General features: G+C 35.5%; 1 protein-coding gene across 1 annotated transcript in view; it reads right to left on the bottom strand.

Moving 5' to 3' along the window:
* CFAP47 (cilia and flagella associated protein 47) overlaps positions 1-13,697 on the bottom strand; it is a 429,680-nt gene that overhangs the window by 401,758 nt on the left and 14,225 nt on the right. Inside the window, exons 3-4 of the mRNA XM_015443631.3 lie at positions 9,487-9,602; positions 2,443-2,581 (exon numbers count right to left, since the gene is read on the bottom strand). Of these exons, the coding sequence (XP_015299117.3) occupies positions 2,443-2,581; positions 9,487-9,602 (255 nt within the window). The remainder of the gene's footprint in view (positions 1-2,442; positions 2,582-9,486; positions 9,603-13,697) is intronic.

Here is a 13,697-nt window from a genome sequence, read left to right as displayed (position 1 = left end):
ATGAATTGATCTCCGAAAAAACTCAATGGCATATTCATATTGCCCATTATTTAAATGATTTGTATGGTTACCTCTAGCTCTCAAATTCTGAAACTATTTTCTAATTCTTCTCATCTCCCAAGTCCAACAGCTAATCTTATCCCCATCCTTACACCTCAATTCCTTACAATCTAACATATCTCAGTAAAACCCACTGCTGGCTAGGTGTGATCTCACACCTGTAATCCTAGCACTGTGAGCAGTCAAGGAGGGAGGATTGCTTGAGTCCAGGAGCTCGAGACAAGCCTAGGCAACACAGTGAGACCCTATCTCTACATCAACAACAACAATAACAACAAATTTAAATAGCCAGGCATGGTGGCACACACCTTTAGGTCCAGCTACTCTGGAGGCTGAGGTAGGGGAATTGCTGGAGCCTGGGAGGTCGCTGCTGCAGTGAGCCATGATTACACCACTGCATTCTAATCAGGGTGACAGAAAGAGATCCCATCTCAAAACCAAAACAAAACAAAAATCCCACTTCTTTGCTGAAATAAATATTTCCCCATTAAACTTCCCTTCTCAGATGAATTTCAATTCTCTTTGGGAATTGCTCTTTCATTTTTATCCCTCTCTGGCATAAATGCAATCTTTCACTTTAGGCCCATCAGATACTACAGATAACTGACTGCTCCACAACTATCACCTATGCCCTTATCTTATGCTATATCCTATAACGTTGGGCATTGAATTGCTCCTCCCTTAGCTTCCTTGATACCATAATTTCAAGGTTTTCTTTTAACTCACTCAGGCCCCACCTTCTCACACTTCTAAGACTGGGACCTTTTTTAAACTTGATGAATAGTTAATATGAATAGTAGTGTTTTTTTTTCTCTTACTCTTTCTCACTCTACTCTCCTTCTCAAATTTATTCTCAACACTTCTGTTTCGTCTACCACTTATACACTGATGATCTTCAACCCTATACAGGCTGAGTATTCCTAATATGAAATCCATAATGCTCCAAAATCCCAAACTTTTTGAATGCTGATATAAAACTCAAAGGAAATCCTTATTGGAGCATGTCGGATTTCAGATTTTTAGATTAGGGATACTAAACTAGTAAGTATAATGCAAATATTCCAAAATCCAAACAAAATTGAAATCTAAAACACTTCTGATCTCAAGTATTTTGAGTAAGGAACACTCAATTTGTACATCTAAATCAAATTTCTTTCTGGGACTCAAGATAATGTAATAAGCCCCAGCCAGCTCTACCAGGAATCCGAGAAGTAAAACCATTCCAACATATCAAAACTGAATTTAAGATCTTCTCCCATAACCCTGTTCCATCTTTTATCTTCCTTTGCTACAATCAGTCACCAAATCCAGTCAAATCTACCTCCATAGCCTATCTCCAATTTGCACACTTCTGTCCGTCTTCTCAGTTGACCTTACCTCAGACCTTTGTCATTGTCCTCTTGCTTTACTGTAATTTCTAGTCAAGCTTCTCGTTACACATTTGTACTCCCTGGTCTGTTTTGCACACTGCCACTAGCATGATCTTTCTAAAATACAAACTAATCGTGACACTCTCATCTTAAAACCCCCCTAAGGCTTCATAGCCTTCACAATAAAACCCAAGCTCCTATAAGGGCTCACACCTCTTTATCACATATTTATGACTGTGATCTTCAGTAAAAAAATGTATTTTACATTCCAATGCCGAAACACACACACACACACACACACACACACACAGCGCAGATGCATTCTGATATTTTTAAGTTGTTTGTTAAAAATACTGGTGATGGTCCATTATATTGATTGCACATTCTACCAATGAATTAAGATATACCGCACAAAAATGCTGGACTACAAAGCCCTTCAAACTAGACCATTCCATTCAGTTTTTCTGGTCTTGTCTCCTGCCACTCCCCACCTCCATCTTTTTAATTCTACATTGCCAAAGATCCCTTGGTGTGCAATACTGTCTTTTTGCCTCTAGGATTTCCAGTATGTTACTTGCTCTGCCTGAAATCCCTCCTCTATGCTACTCCCATCACTAACTCCCACCACCCCTACACACACACACACACACACACACACACACATACACATATACACACCCCAAATCACATCACTGCTCTTTGCCTGGCTAATTACTACTCACCAATAAGTATTTGATTCAACTATCACCTTGTTAGTGGAGCCCTTCCTTGGTCCACTCTCTCACCTCAATGAAATTCAAAATAGAAGATCCTGTTATGTGTACCCATATGCCATCCTCTAGTTCTTCCCATTTCTTAAAAGCCTACTGCTTGGCAAATAGTAGAGACTCAATGAACAATGCTGAATGAAAGAACAAAGGAGCTAACATACAACCAAAGTCACATCTGAAGGGTCAAACGGGAAAGCATTGAGATTCGTATTAGAATTTTTAGAACCACACTATATACTCACATTGCCTCTTCATCTACAATTCTTGGGTGGTCTGCACAGAAATCTACTTTAATAACCACTGATGACTTAGCATCCACAATACCACTAGTTGGAGAAATGAGGATGGGTAATTGGCCACAGTATTCTGTCTTAAATATGCCTGTAGGGAATAAGAGCAGTTGGTTTATATCTGGACGCTTACAGTGTTGCATGCACACTCTCAGTAGGGGACCAACATACTTCACAGAGTAGATCAAGTTTGCCTAACCCATGGTCCATGGGCCACATGCAGCCCAGGACGGCTTTGAGTGCAGCCCAACATAAATTCATAAACTTTCTTACAACATTATGAGATTTTTTTGAGATATTTTAAGCTCATCAACTATTGTTAGTGTTAGTGTATTTGATGTGTGGCCCAAAACAACTGTTATTCATCCAGTGTAGCTCAGGAAAGCCAAAAGATTGAATACCCCTGGAGCAGATGGTCTACAGTGTACCAAGAATTAAAGCTTTAATTGTAAGTCCAATCTCTGAGGTCACCCAACAAATATGATCCTGTTGTTAGAACTCAACTCTCACCAATAGTTAAAATTATCTGTTTACTACGTTCAGACACTTATGTTAAGAGCTCTGCATAGGTTATTTAATTTCCATAAATAATCTATGATATAATATTTTCAATCATCACCTCCATTTTACAAGAAGCAAAACAGAAGCTTTGAAATGATGAATGACTTGTTCAAAGTCACACAATTACTGTGGTAGATTAGCTCGTTGACCACAATTCTTCACCTTTTTCCACATTTGTATCTTTGCCCTATTGTTCCAGAGTTTCTCACTGCAGGTCTGTGGATCAGCTGGGTGACTCTGCTCCACATTTGCTCATTCTAGGGCATGGGCCAAAAGGACAGCAATTACTCAGGAGAAACACTTCCTACTTCCCATGGTAGAAGCGCATCTAGGTTGGAACTGACATGCTGTCAATTACACCCACATGTTATTAGCCAAAGCAAATTACATGATCAAGCCCCTTGACTTTGGGAAGTGTTTCTCCTCAGTAACTGCTGTCCTTTTGGCACGTGCCCTAGAATGAGCAAATGTGGAGCAGAGCCACCCAGCTGACCCACAGACCTGCAGTGAGAAATAGAACGGGCCCAGTTGCCTGAGCTTGAAGCAGAGCACCCAAATGAGCCCAGCCTAGATCAGTCAAGTTCCAATCAGTCTGCATACACATGACCACATGACCAATTACAAAACAACTGCTGTTTGAAGATATTTTAGGGTGGTTTGTTATATAGCAATAACTACTACAGTTAGTAACTAACTAATGAAGATGAGATTTTCACTTGGATATTTCTGACCACAGGCTAATACTTATAGTTATTATCATTCCCTAGGAGATGAATTTATCCAGTGCACAAAGGGGATTGGTTTCTGAAATCAAATGGCATATGAGAAGGAAGGTACAAAGATTCTTATTCTGAAAGCAGAAATGGTTCATAATTTATGGTAATGTTTTGTGCCTACATTAGAGCATGCGGTCCTTGAAATCAGATACAATCTCTTTTTCATGTCTGTGGTCGCAGCGCCCCACACACTGCTTAGCACTAAGCAGTACTTAAAAAGTATGGCCAACAAATAGAAGCAGCCAATCACTAGTCCCTTTATTATCATTATAACACAAATGAGCATGGTGCCAAATTAAACAGCTTTGCAAATTCTGAATTCACCAGTCTTAAATCACATCTGATGATATTTTCCAAATGTATTCATTTAATTTAGGAAAATAAAATGTTAGCACAAAAAAAGTAACGAAAATATTAAAAAGACAATATTTGAAAATGCAAAGTAACAAAATTATCAATCATTTCATAGATGTGCTAATAACATAATATTTGAAGTTACTTTTCTATCATAAAATAAATAAAAAATATATAAAATTATATCCATTTCAAATAAATAGGTATTATTGACTCCATTCTGTAAGAAAAGAAAAGGTATATAAATTTAGTTAAGGCTGAGTCAGTGAAAAAGTTTCCCATATTGTAACCACTTAGACATAATTTGACAAAAGAGTTTAAGTGAATATTTCAAAAACTTATTCAGAAGCAACACAAAATACGAAAGAATATTGTTTAATTGTCTAAATATGTTTAAATTGCAGGTATGTCAACATTACTATGTCTTATTTAACTTTAATATAAAAACCATTTGTTTGGCTTTTTAAATTGGTAACAGCAGAAGCAAGAGTATCATCCTAAGAGAAGAGAGTTACTGAATAAAAGAATGTTGGCCAGGTTCAGTGGCTCATGATTGCAATCCCAGCACTTTGGAAAACTGAGGTGGGTGGATCACTTGAGGTCAGGAGTTTGAGACCAGCCAGGTCAACATAGTGAAACCCCATCTCTACTGGAAATACAAAAATTAGCTGGGCGTGGTGGCGCACACCTGTAATCCCAGCTACTGGGGAGGCTGAGGCAGGAGAATCGCTTGAACCTGGGAGTCGGAGGTTGCAGTGAGCCAAGATCATGCCACTGCACTCCAGCCTGGGTGACACAGCGAGACTCTGTCAAAGAAAAAAGAAAAGGGAAAAAGAAAAGAGAATGTTACAAATGGAATATTTGTGATCAAATTTTCATTTCTTCTCAGATATGGCACTAGCTAATGTGTGGGAAATAAACTAAAAAGGAAGTAACGTCAGGAAAATAATTTAGGTTAATGTAGTTATTTGGCAAGGGAAAATAACGGCTTTTTGTAAAAAATTGGCATTGGGCAGAGAAAAGTAGGATTACTGGCTTAATTATGAAGTGAACAGATAAGATTTACTAATTGACTAGGGAGGTAGGAAGTGAAAAAGAGAGAGGTGTTGAAAATTTTGCCAAGTTTCTGAACTGTCCAAATACATAGTGGTAACATTCATTGAAAAAGAAAAAAGAAGTATTGGGGGAAGCTGTTAAGTTTGAGAAAGCTGAAGGATACCCACAGGACTGTATACATCTGGGAGTAGTCAGTGAAACAAAAGGAAAGGAAGTGATGGTCCAAGGAGAGTACCTTGACTGAAGAAATAGAGTCTATGAGTCTATGGCAAACCTTAGGAAACATTCACATTTAATAAACAACAAAAAGGAACACCAGTCTAGGAAAGAGAATTGAAGAGGGGAGAGGTGGCAGAAAAATCATAACTATAACATAAATAGCTAATATTTCCTGAAAAGTTATATATGCCAGAGGGTGTGCTAAGCATTTTATTAATCATCACCACCATTAGAGGAGGAAGGTACTATCTTTATCTCTAATGTGTAAGTCAGACAATGGATGTTTCGGAAGCGCAAATTCCTTACCCAAGGCCTCCCAGATAGTAAATGATGCAACTAAGATTTGGGCCCTGTTGAACCTCACTTCAGGACCTGAGTTATTAATTAGTATTCTATATAAGAGAGTAAGTTGTCACAAAAGCCAAAGGGCTTTGAATTGCTTTTGTTTTGTTTTCCCAAGAAAGTAGCAGTAGCCAACTATGTCAACTTTTGCCAATAAGCCACGTAAAACAGACCTATAGACTCGCCCACTGATAAGACTTAGTGGGAGCATATAAAACATAAGGGTGCCCACAGCTATAGCTGAGATGAGGGGCCCCTCACACAAATCTGTGTGATTTTTGAATCTGGATTGTTCTATCTTCTCTGGAGAAGCAAATTAGACACTGAGTGGTGCAGTATACATGCTTACGTTGTCTATACTCCTTGAAAAAATTTTTAGGAACTGTTAAGCAGATTTTTGCCTCAAAGTATCTGTAAGATCAAGCTAGGGTAACCAGAGTCTGTAGTTCTACAGAATGCTATTAAAAATCAATTGTCATGTACCCAAGGCTATTGCTATTTCCTATGATTTTTAAAAATTCCCTTGGTTCTAAACACACCAAATATGTATGAGGCTCCACATGTTTCCAAATGACTAATTTTTAGAGACTCTTCAGAATGCTCATATGGATTTAACAGATTCCTTCTGGGTTTAATCATCTTTCATTAAAAGCTTCATGGTTCTTTAGTGAAACTCCAAGAAATCACTAAACCAAATAAATTATGAATATGTTAAAATATATAATCCTATAAATTAGGGTTATGTTATGCATGAAGAATATATGGAGATCCCATGGCATCCGTTTCCAAAAAAAAAATTGAAGACAAGAATTATGCACTGAGAATAAGTAGGGGGTGCTTTTGTGAGTTACTACGGAAGATCCCCAGGACCACTTCTGGGTTTGGTACAATTTGACAAATTTCCTGGCTTACAGATGATTCCAGGATATTTTAGACAATGAAGTAGAGAAATGATGCTGCTAATTAGGGGAAAAGGCAGAGTGGGCATTAAGAGCAAATGAAAAGTCATATATTTTGGACAAAGTAGACCAAATAAACCTAAAGGATGATAAGTTCTGAGGTAGATGTTCAAACTCAGAAACGATGTGTAAGGCTCTCATTTAGGAATTTGAGAGACTGTTCTATGTTATAATACTGTAGTAGAAAAAGTCTACTCAACATTCTCCATAATGTACTTATTTCACATTGGATGCCCGTATCAAAACATCTCATGTACTCCATAAATATATACACCTACCATGTGTCCACAAACATTTTAAAAAATAATAAATAAATAAGCATGCTCACATTAAGGAGGAAATGATTTCAATTCAAGGCATGCTAAATTAATAATTTCTTTTTCTAATCTTCAGTGATAAAAGCTGAGAAACAATAGTGGTATTATCAAACCATAAAATCATAAAAGTAAATATGGAATGTATTAACCTGCAAAGTACTAACATTAGAGACACCATAAGGAATGGAACATGTCTTCAGAAAGAAAAGATAAGCACTACTTTGTACAGTCAGGGGTAAACTTAGGAACCATTTTTACAAAGGATGAGGAAACAAAAGTTATTCAACAACATATGGCTAGATCCATGGATGTTTACTCCATAAGAGGCTATGAAAATAAATCATCAAGGAGTTTTACATACATAAACTTTGTGAGTCTATAAAAACAAAGGTTATAACTGCAGTGATACCACCAGAGAGAGAAAACAAAGATGTACAAATGTTAAATCTGCCAAGTGTTGAGTTTTAAATATCCTATTAGGTATACATACAAATTTGTAAGCATTTGAACTTTGACTCTAAACCTACAAAAAATTCAGCATATAAAATGCTTTTGAAAAATGTTAAAATCAACTTTGATGGCTGAATCTATTTTCAAAATGTTTTCCTTCATAAACATACATTGCTATTATCATGAACATGTATATATTTTGCTTGTAGATAATAAGGACTTTATGACACCTTATAGGCACTAGCTACTCTGAATGTAATATACACTATCAATTTTGATAATAGTAGAAAAAATAATCTGATTTGACTCCAAGCATGTGGGATAAAGTCAACACTAAGAAAATGTAATTCATTGATAACAATTTGTTTCAGTTTGTAAGGTAACAGCCATTAACATTTCACAGTACTCAATTATAATAAACCCAACCAAGTTATTACAAATACTATATACACATAAAATACTAACAAAATCCTAATAGTCATTGTGCATTATTTTTCCTAAAACATTATGTATTCCAGTACGCAGCTTAATTGTACTTATTCTAATTTATTGAGTAAAATTATATTAAATATTCAATAAAAAGTAAAACCATATTTTTTTTTTACTTATAGAGAGCTTTCATATGAAATAAAACTGTATAATTTGGTGAGATTTTAGAACAAAAAGGGAATATATTATTGCTATCAAAACATTGAAGGTTATTGAATAGACAACGGTTAAAAGAAATTCTGGAAAGTAAAATAATACAAATAAAAATACCTTAATTAAATATCAGTGCTCTAAAATATAACTAGAGAGTCTAAAGAATCATATTGCCCATATCACTTACCATAAGAGACTTCCTCCTTAACACTCGAGTCAGGCTACAAACAAGCCTAATATTCTATAATCCCACAGGCATCAGACATGCACTCATTTAAAAACCAAAGCATGGAAAGTGAGATGAGTAACATCCAATGTGGAACAGTTATGAGTTTTATTCCTTTGTATCCTAAGAAGAAATCAGTAAACTGACAGACTGCCTTGGTCTTCATAATTCCCAATGCTCAATCAGGTGGCCCCAGAGAACACTCTCGGTTAGTGGAAAAGAGGCTTGGATTTAAGACCTACTTTATGTATTCAACAAACAGTCTCAGATAGAAATGCCCTCCCTGTCTGGAGCTAGTCCCCATTTTAGATTGGGAGAAATGGCAATCTTGCAGCCCCACATGCCACTGAATCAGGAGACTGAAGGGATAAGCAATCCTATGCTTACTGTATGCTATCAGTTTAAAGTGTACATGAATGTACACACACACACATGCACACACACACACACACACACACACACATGCATCCTTATGTAAACTCTTAGGCCACAGTAAGAATCCCTGGAAATAATTCAATCTGAAAAGAGAGAAGCATTTATTCTTTCAACAAAAAAATTAGGAAAAGCCTTCTAGGGAGTTTGATGTTAATTTAAAGTTGAATATGATTGAGAAAGAAGACAAACATTTATTAAGCATCTATGATGAGCCAAGTAAAATACCACAATTCAAAGTATGTACATAATTCACCATCGTACATTTTATCAGTCCCAGTTTATAAATGAGGAATCTCAAGGTCAAAATCCTTAAAAATACTTGCCCCAGATCACATGACTAATAAGGCACTGTGCTCTAATTCTGTCTCTGAACTGTATAACTTCTCTGACACTATCCTGCCTCCTATCCTGAGGTACATCACCAGTCATTTTCTGATTGTATTAATCAGGCTTATAAGGAGAAAGGTTTATTTTTTTTTTTTTTTTGAATTGCTGCCTATCAGTCTTTTACAGTAATACTATTAAGGACCTTTGGTTTTGAGCTATTTCAAATGATAGACTTTTTTCAGTTAAATTAGGTAATCTATTACACAAGATATACATTTCAAATAATATCAACTCTTCTAAAAGTGTAAGTAAATATGACGGGAAGCATTTACCTGGAGCTTTGCCACGGTTATTGATAGTAACCTCTTTAGAATACACTTTACTATTGGCAACCAATGTGCCAAAATTAACTACTGATTGAATTTCCAAATTACAGGATGGAATCAACCTAGGGAGGAGAAAAGAAGGCCACATAATTAATTTAACAATCATAACAGCCTGATCGTTAAATATGTAGGGGAATACAGATGGACACTTAAGTCCTTAAAAGACATTTCAGTTTATTTACAGGTCTACTGGTGGCATATTTTTCAATAAAAGGAATGATGAAATAAAGAAATGAAAACAAGGTAATGGGTTACATTTTTAAAAAAGAAATGAGACTTTATGCATCTAAGTGCATGGTATGCCATCCCAAATAAATAGTTTGAATGTTTCCAAATCTTATGAAATAAAAGAATGCAGTGATGCTGTAACACATCATCTAGGGTCTACAACAAGATGTAAGTACAAAATGATACAATTTATTTTTCATATGTATTTCTAAAAAATTCACTGTAGCATATTTGTAGCATGGGTTCATACAAGTTTTTAAAAATCCATTATCATCTTATATACAAACCTCATAAATTTACATACATTTTCTATTTGGCTAGACATTCATGGTTAAAAAGTACCCCTAAGTTTATTATCCTGTTTTGGATGTAGAAAAAGGTCTGAAGAATAATTTCTTAGGAATCTTCACACTTCACACATACACACAGAGAGAGAGAGGGGGAGAGAAAAAAAGAGAGACGGAGTCTACTTCAGTGTTAAGATTTTGGTAATATATAATGATTTCTCTGTGTCTCCATTTTACTATCTCATTAAGTATATTTGCTGATACAAATAGAACAAAGAGGCCTCTACAGATTTTGTTTTCTCAATCCATTTTTCACAATTCCTCTCTCATTTCTTTATACAAAAGGAGAAATCGATGTCGTCTTTTCTTAATTTAATGTTGATGCATTGGTTTGGAGTGGAAACATCTCTGGGACACGAAACTATGGGACAATCGAAAATATTAGTGTTGATATTGATAAAGTGAGTGACTGAAATGATTAGGTAACAAATCTACTTACATAAACGTGTTTATCCAATTTTCTTTCATCAACATTAAAAGAGGGGAATACAACTGACTTAGCTGACACATTGTTAAAAATAATACTTGACAAACAACTGCTGTAATTTTACCCTATAACTTTACAGAGTTGAAAAAATTGAGAGACATTACTACAATAAAATCCTTTCATTCCAATCTACTCATTGTGGAGAAAACTTCTCTCAGCATCCATATCAAAAAATGTTAAATGGGGATAAAATGCACGTGGGATTCACATAAGCAATGAATAACTATCATCCATAAACATGCTAACTAAATAAAAGTTTAAAATGCTCCATTCACCTGATTATAAATATTTCCAGTAATACTTTGCTTTTCTATTTAAAAAACTCATCAAACTTAATTTGATATATGGAGTTTAATCAATTTGTATTAATAATAACATTTATAAGAATTGTTAAAAATATGCATGGATTTATGACCATAGCAAGTATATTTAAACACATATCTGTTTATCTGTTTATGCAATGCACACACATATGTTCATATGTACATATACATATATAGACATAAACTATAGACAAATTGCCTATGCACTTTATTCCTGGTGATCATGAAAAAAAACTTCTAAGCATAAAAATGTAATACATTAGGATGTGATGCTGTGGTGACAAATGGAATGGAGCTACAAATTTAAGAGGAAAAGAGAAGAGGTAAATTTTTCACCTGTTAACTATTATTGATATTTTCATTCTACTGGATACATTTTTAAAAGGCATATAAGTATCTTATTTTTAAATAGCAACCCTTACTATATATAAGTCATTACCTCTTTACAAGTGTTCAAACTAATGATGAAACTCATAGATATTTTTAAATATAAAAGAAGGTCATAGTTTTAGGAGACACATGAAAAAAAGCTCTGAAAATCACTAATTATATCATCTACCAACTAGGGCACTTTTGTTAGTCCAGGTTGATGTGCGAAAATGTAGAAATCAAATATGTAATTTCTCTGTTTTCTTTCTTCTTTTTTCAGGGTTCACTCCACAACAAATAGAAGGATCATTGCATGTCTGATCCATATACAGAAAGTCTAAAGTAAAAATAAATGTGCTCACTCCAAGACAGTTTTTTTAAATCACAACCCAATCATGCCATTATGGAGTAGTTCAGATCCAGTTGGACTAATTTTATTCACAAAACATTCACTGAATATATACAATTTAGATTATAGAAAAAAATAAAACTCTCCTGGACCTCAAGAATTTTACAATCTAATGGAGAGAAGCAAACAAATACAAACTTCTGGTCCAGAAAATATAGCATAAACCCATTTTTTCCTGTTCCTTCTACTAAACACAACTATAAACCCTGAAAATGGTACACGAGGCAAGCAAAAGAGAATGATGAAAGGTGGTGAAAAGGAGAGCTGGCTGATTTAGAACTCTGGGACTGCAGAAACAATAGCAGCAGGGTGTCTTACAATTCCCCCACCAACAGAGAAAGGCCACGCAGACCCAGGATTCTTTGCCTGCTGACCTAGTTAGAATCATTCTTTTTCTGGATCAAACAGGAGCCCCCCTGAACACACCAGGTGAGCCAGACAATGCCAGCCTGGGGATCAATTAAGAGGTATACCAATCATAAGTGACAAGGGGAAGCGCTCTCCTTCTACTCCAGGCCTGAGATCCTGCAGAAGAGGAGTTCTCTTTCTCAGGAGTTCACCTCCTGAGAAAAGGAGTTTTCTGTCCAAAGACACCAAGGTAGTTTGGGGAAACCAGGAAAAAAAAAAGAAAACAAAAGAAAAGAAAAAAAACAGCAATTGCAAGCAGCTATATCTGAAAAGCCTCTTTGTCACTGCTGGCTCAAACCTCTCCTTTTTCACTCAGAGACACGTGGAAAGGTGAGCAGGACCTGCAAGAGATCTAGATACAGCAACTGGCCCAGTACAACAGACTTCTTTGCCCCATAAGTCAGATTTCTCTCTCTATCTGCTCAGAAGACCTGGGCAGCCAGAAGGGTACTTATATAGGGTTCTTACCACATTTCTCCTCTACCAAGAGACATATGGCAGCCAGGCCTGGGAAAAAAAAATTGCCTCCACTCCTTCAGGAAGCACCAACAGAAGACAGTGGGAGCAGTAGTGATAACACATAAACAAAATGGATCAAAATAACACCGCAAACATACTGAAAACTAAACTGTCATCACAACCACAGCATACAAAATAGGCTAAGAAAAACATGCTGAACATAAATGGGGTGTGTGCCTGTTAAAATAATAGATTTAAATAAGACCCAGAGTCTCCTAACATAACAGAAAAAAACATTTGGCATTCAATCAAATATCACCTGTCATAACCAGGAACCAAAAAAATAACAATTTTGATGAGAGCAGACAATCAACAGATGTCAACCAAGATGAACCTCAGGTTGAAATTATCAGGCAAGGATTTTAAAACAACTGACAAAAAAAAAAAAAAATGCTGCAACAAGCAATTTCAAGTTTTTTTTGAAACTAATGAATAAATAGAAAATCTCAGCAAATAAATACAAGTTATAAAAAAGAATCAAATGGAAATTACAGAATTGAATACTACAATAACCAAAATAAAAACATAGTGATGAACACAATACCAGGATGGAGATAACAGAAGATAAAATGAGTGAAATGGAAGCTAGATTAATAGAATTCACCCAGACTTGACAGAGACTGAGAGAGAAAGAGAAAAATATGAGCAAAGTCTCAGGGGCCTGTGGGACAATAATAAATGATCCAATATTTGCATCATTAAAGTCTCCGAAGAAGAGAAGAAAGAGAAAGGGGCTGAAATAATAGTTAAATGCTAATAATGGCTAAAACTTCCAAAACTTGGCAACAGACACTGACATACAAATTCAAAAAGCTGAGTGAACCCAAACCTGATAAACTCAAAGAAAATCATGTAAAGGCATATCATAATTAAACTTTTGAAAACAAAAGATAAAAACAAAAATCATGAAATCAGCCAGAGAGAAAGAATGTGTTCCATATAGAGAAGCACCAAATTAAATGAACGCACGTATCATATCTGACGCCATGGAGTCCAGAAGGAAGTGTCACAATATTTTTCAAGTACTGAAAGAAAAAGAAAACTGTCAACTGAAAACTCGATATCTG

Source organism: Macaca fascicularis, chromosome X (genome assembly GCF_037993035.2).
Source record: "Macaca fascicularis isolate 582-1 chromosome X, T2T-MFA8v1.1".
Lineage (NCBI taxonomy): Eukaryota > Metazoa > Chordata > Mammalia > Primates > Cercopithecidae > Macaca > Macaca fascicularis.
This window is presented reverse-complemented; position numbering and strand designations above follow the sequence as displayed.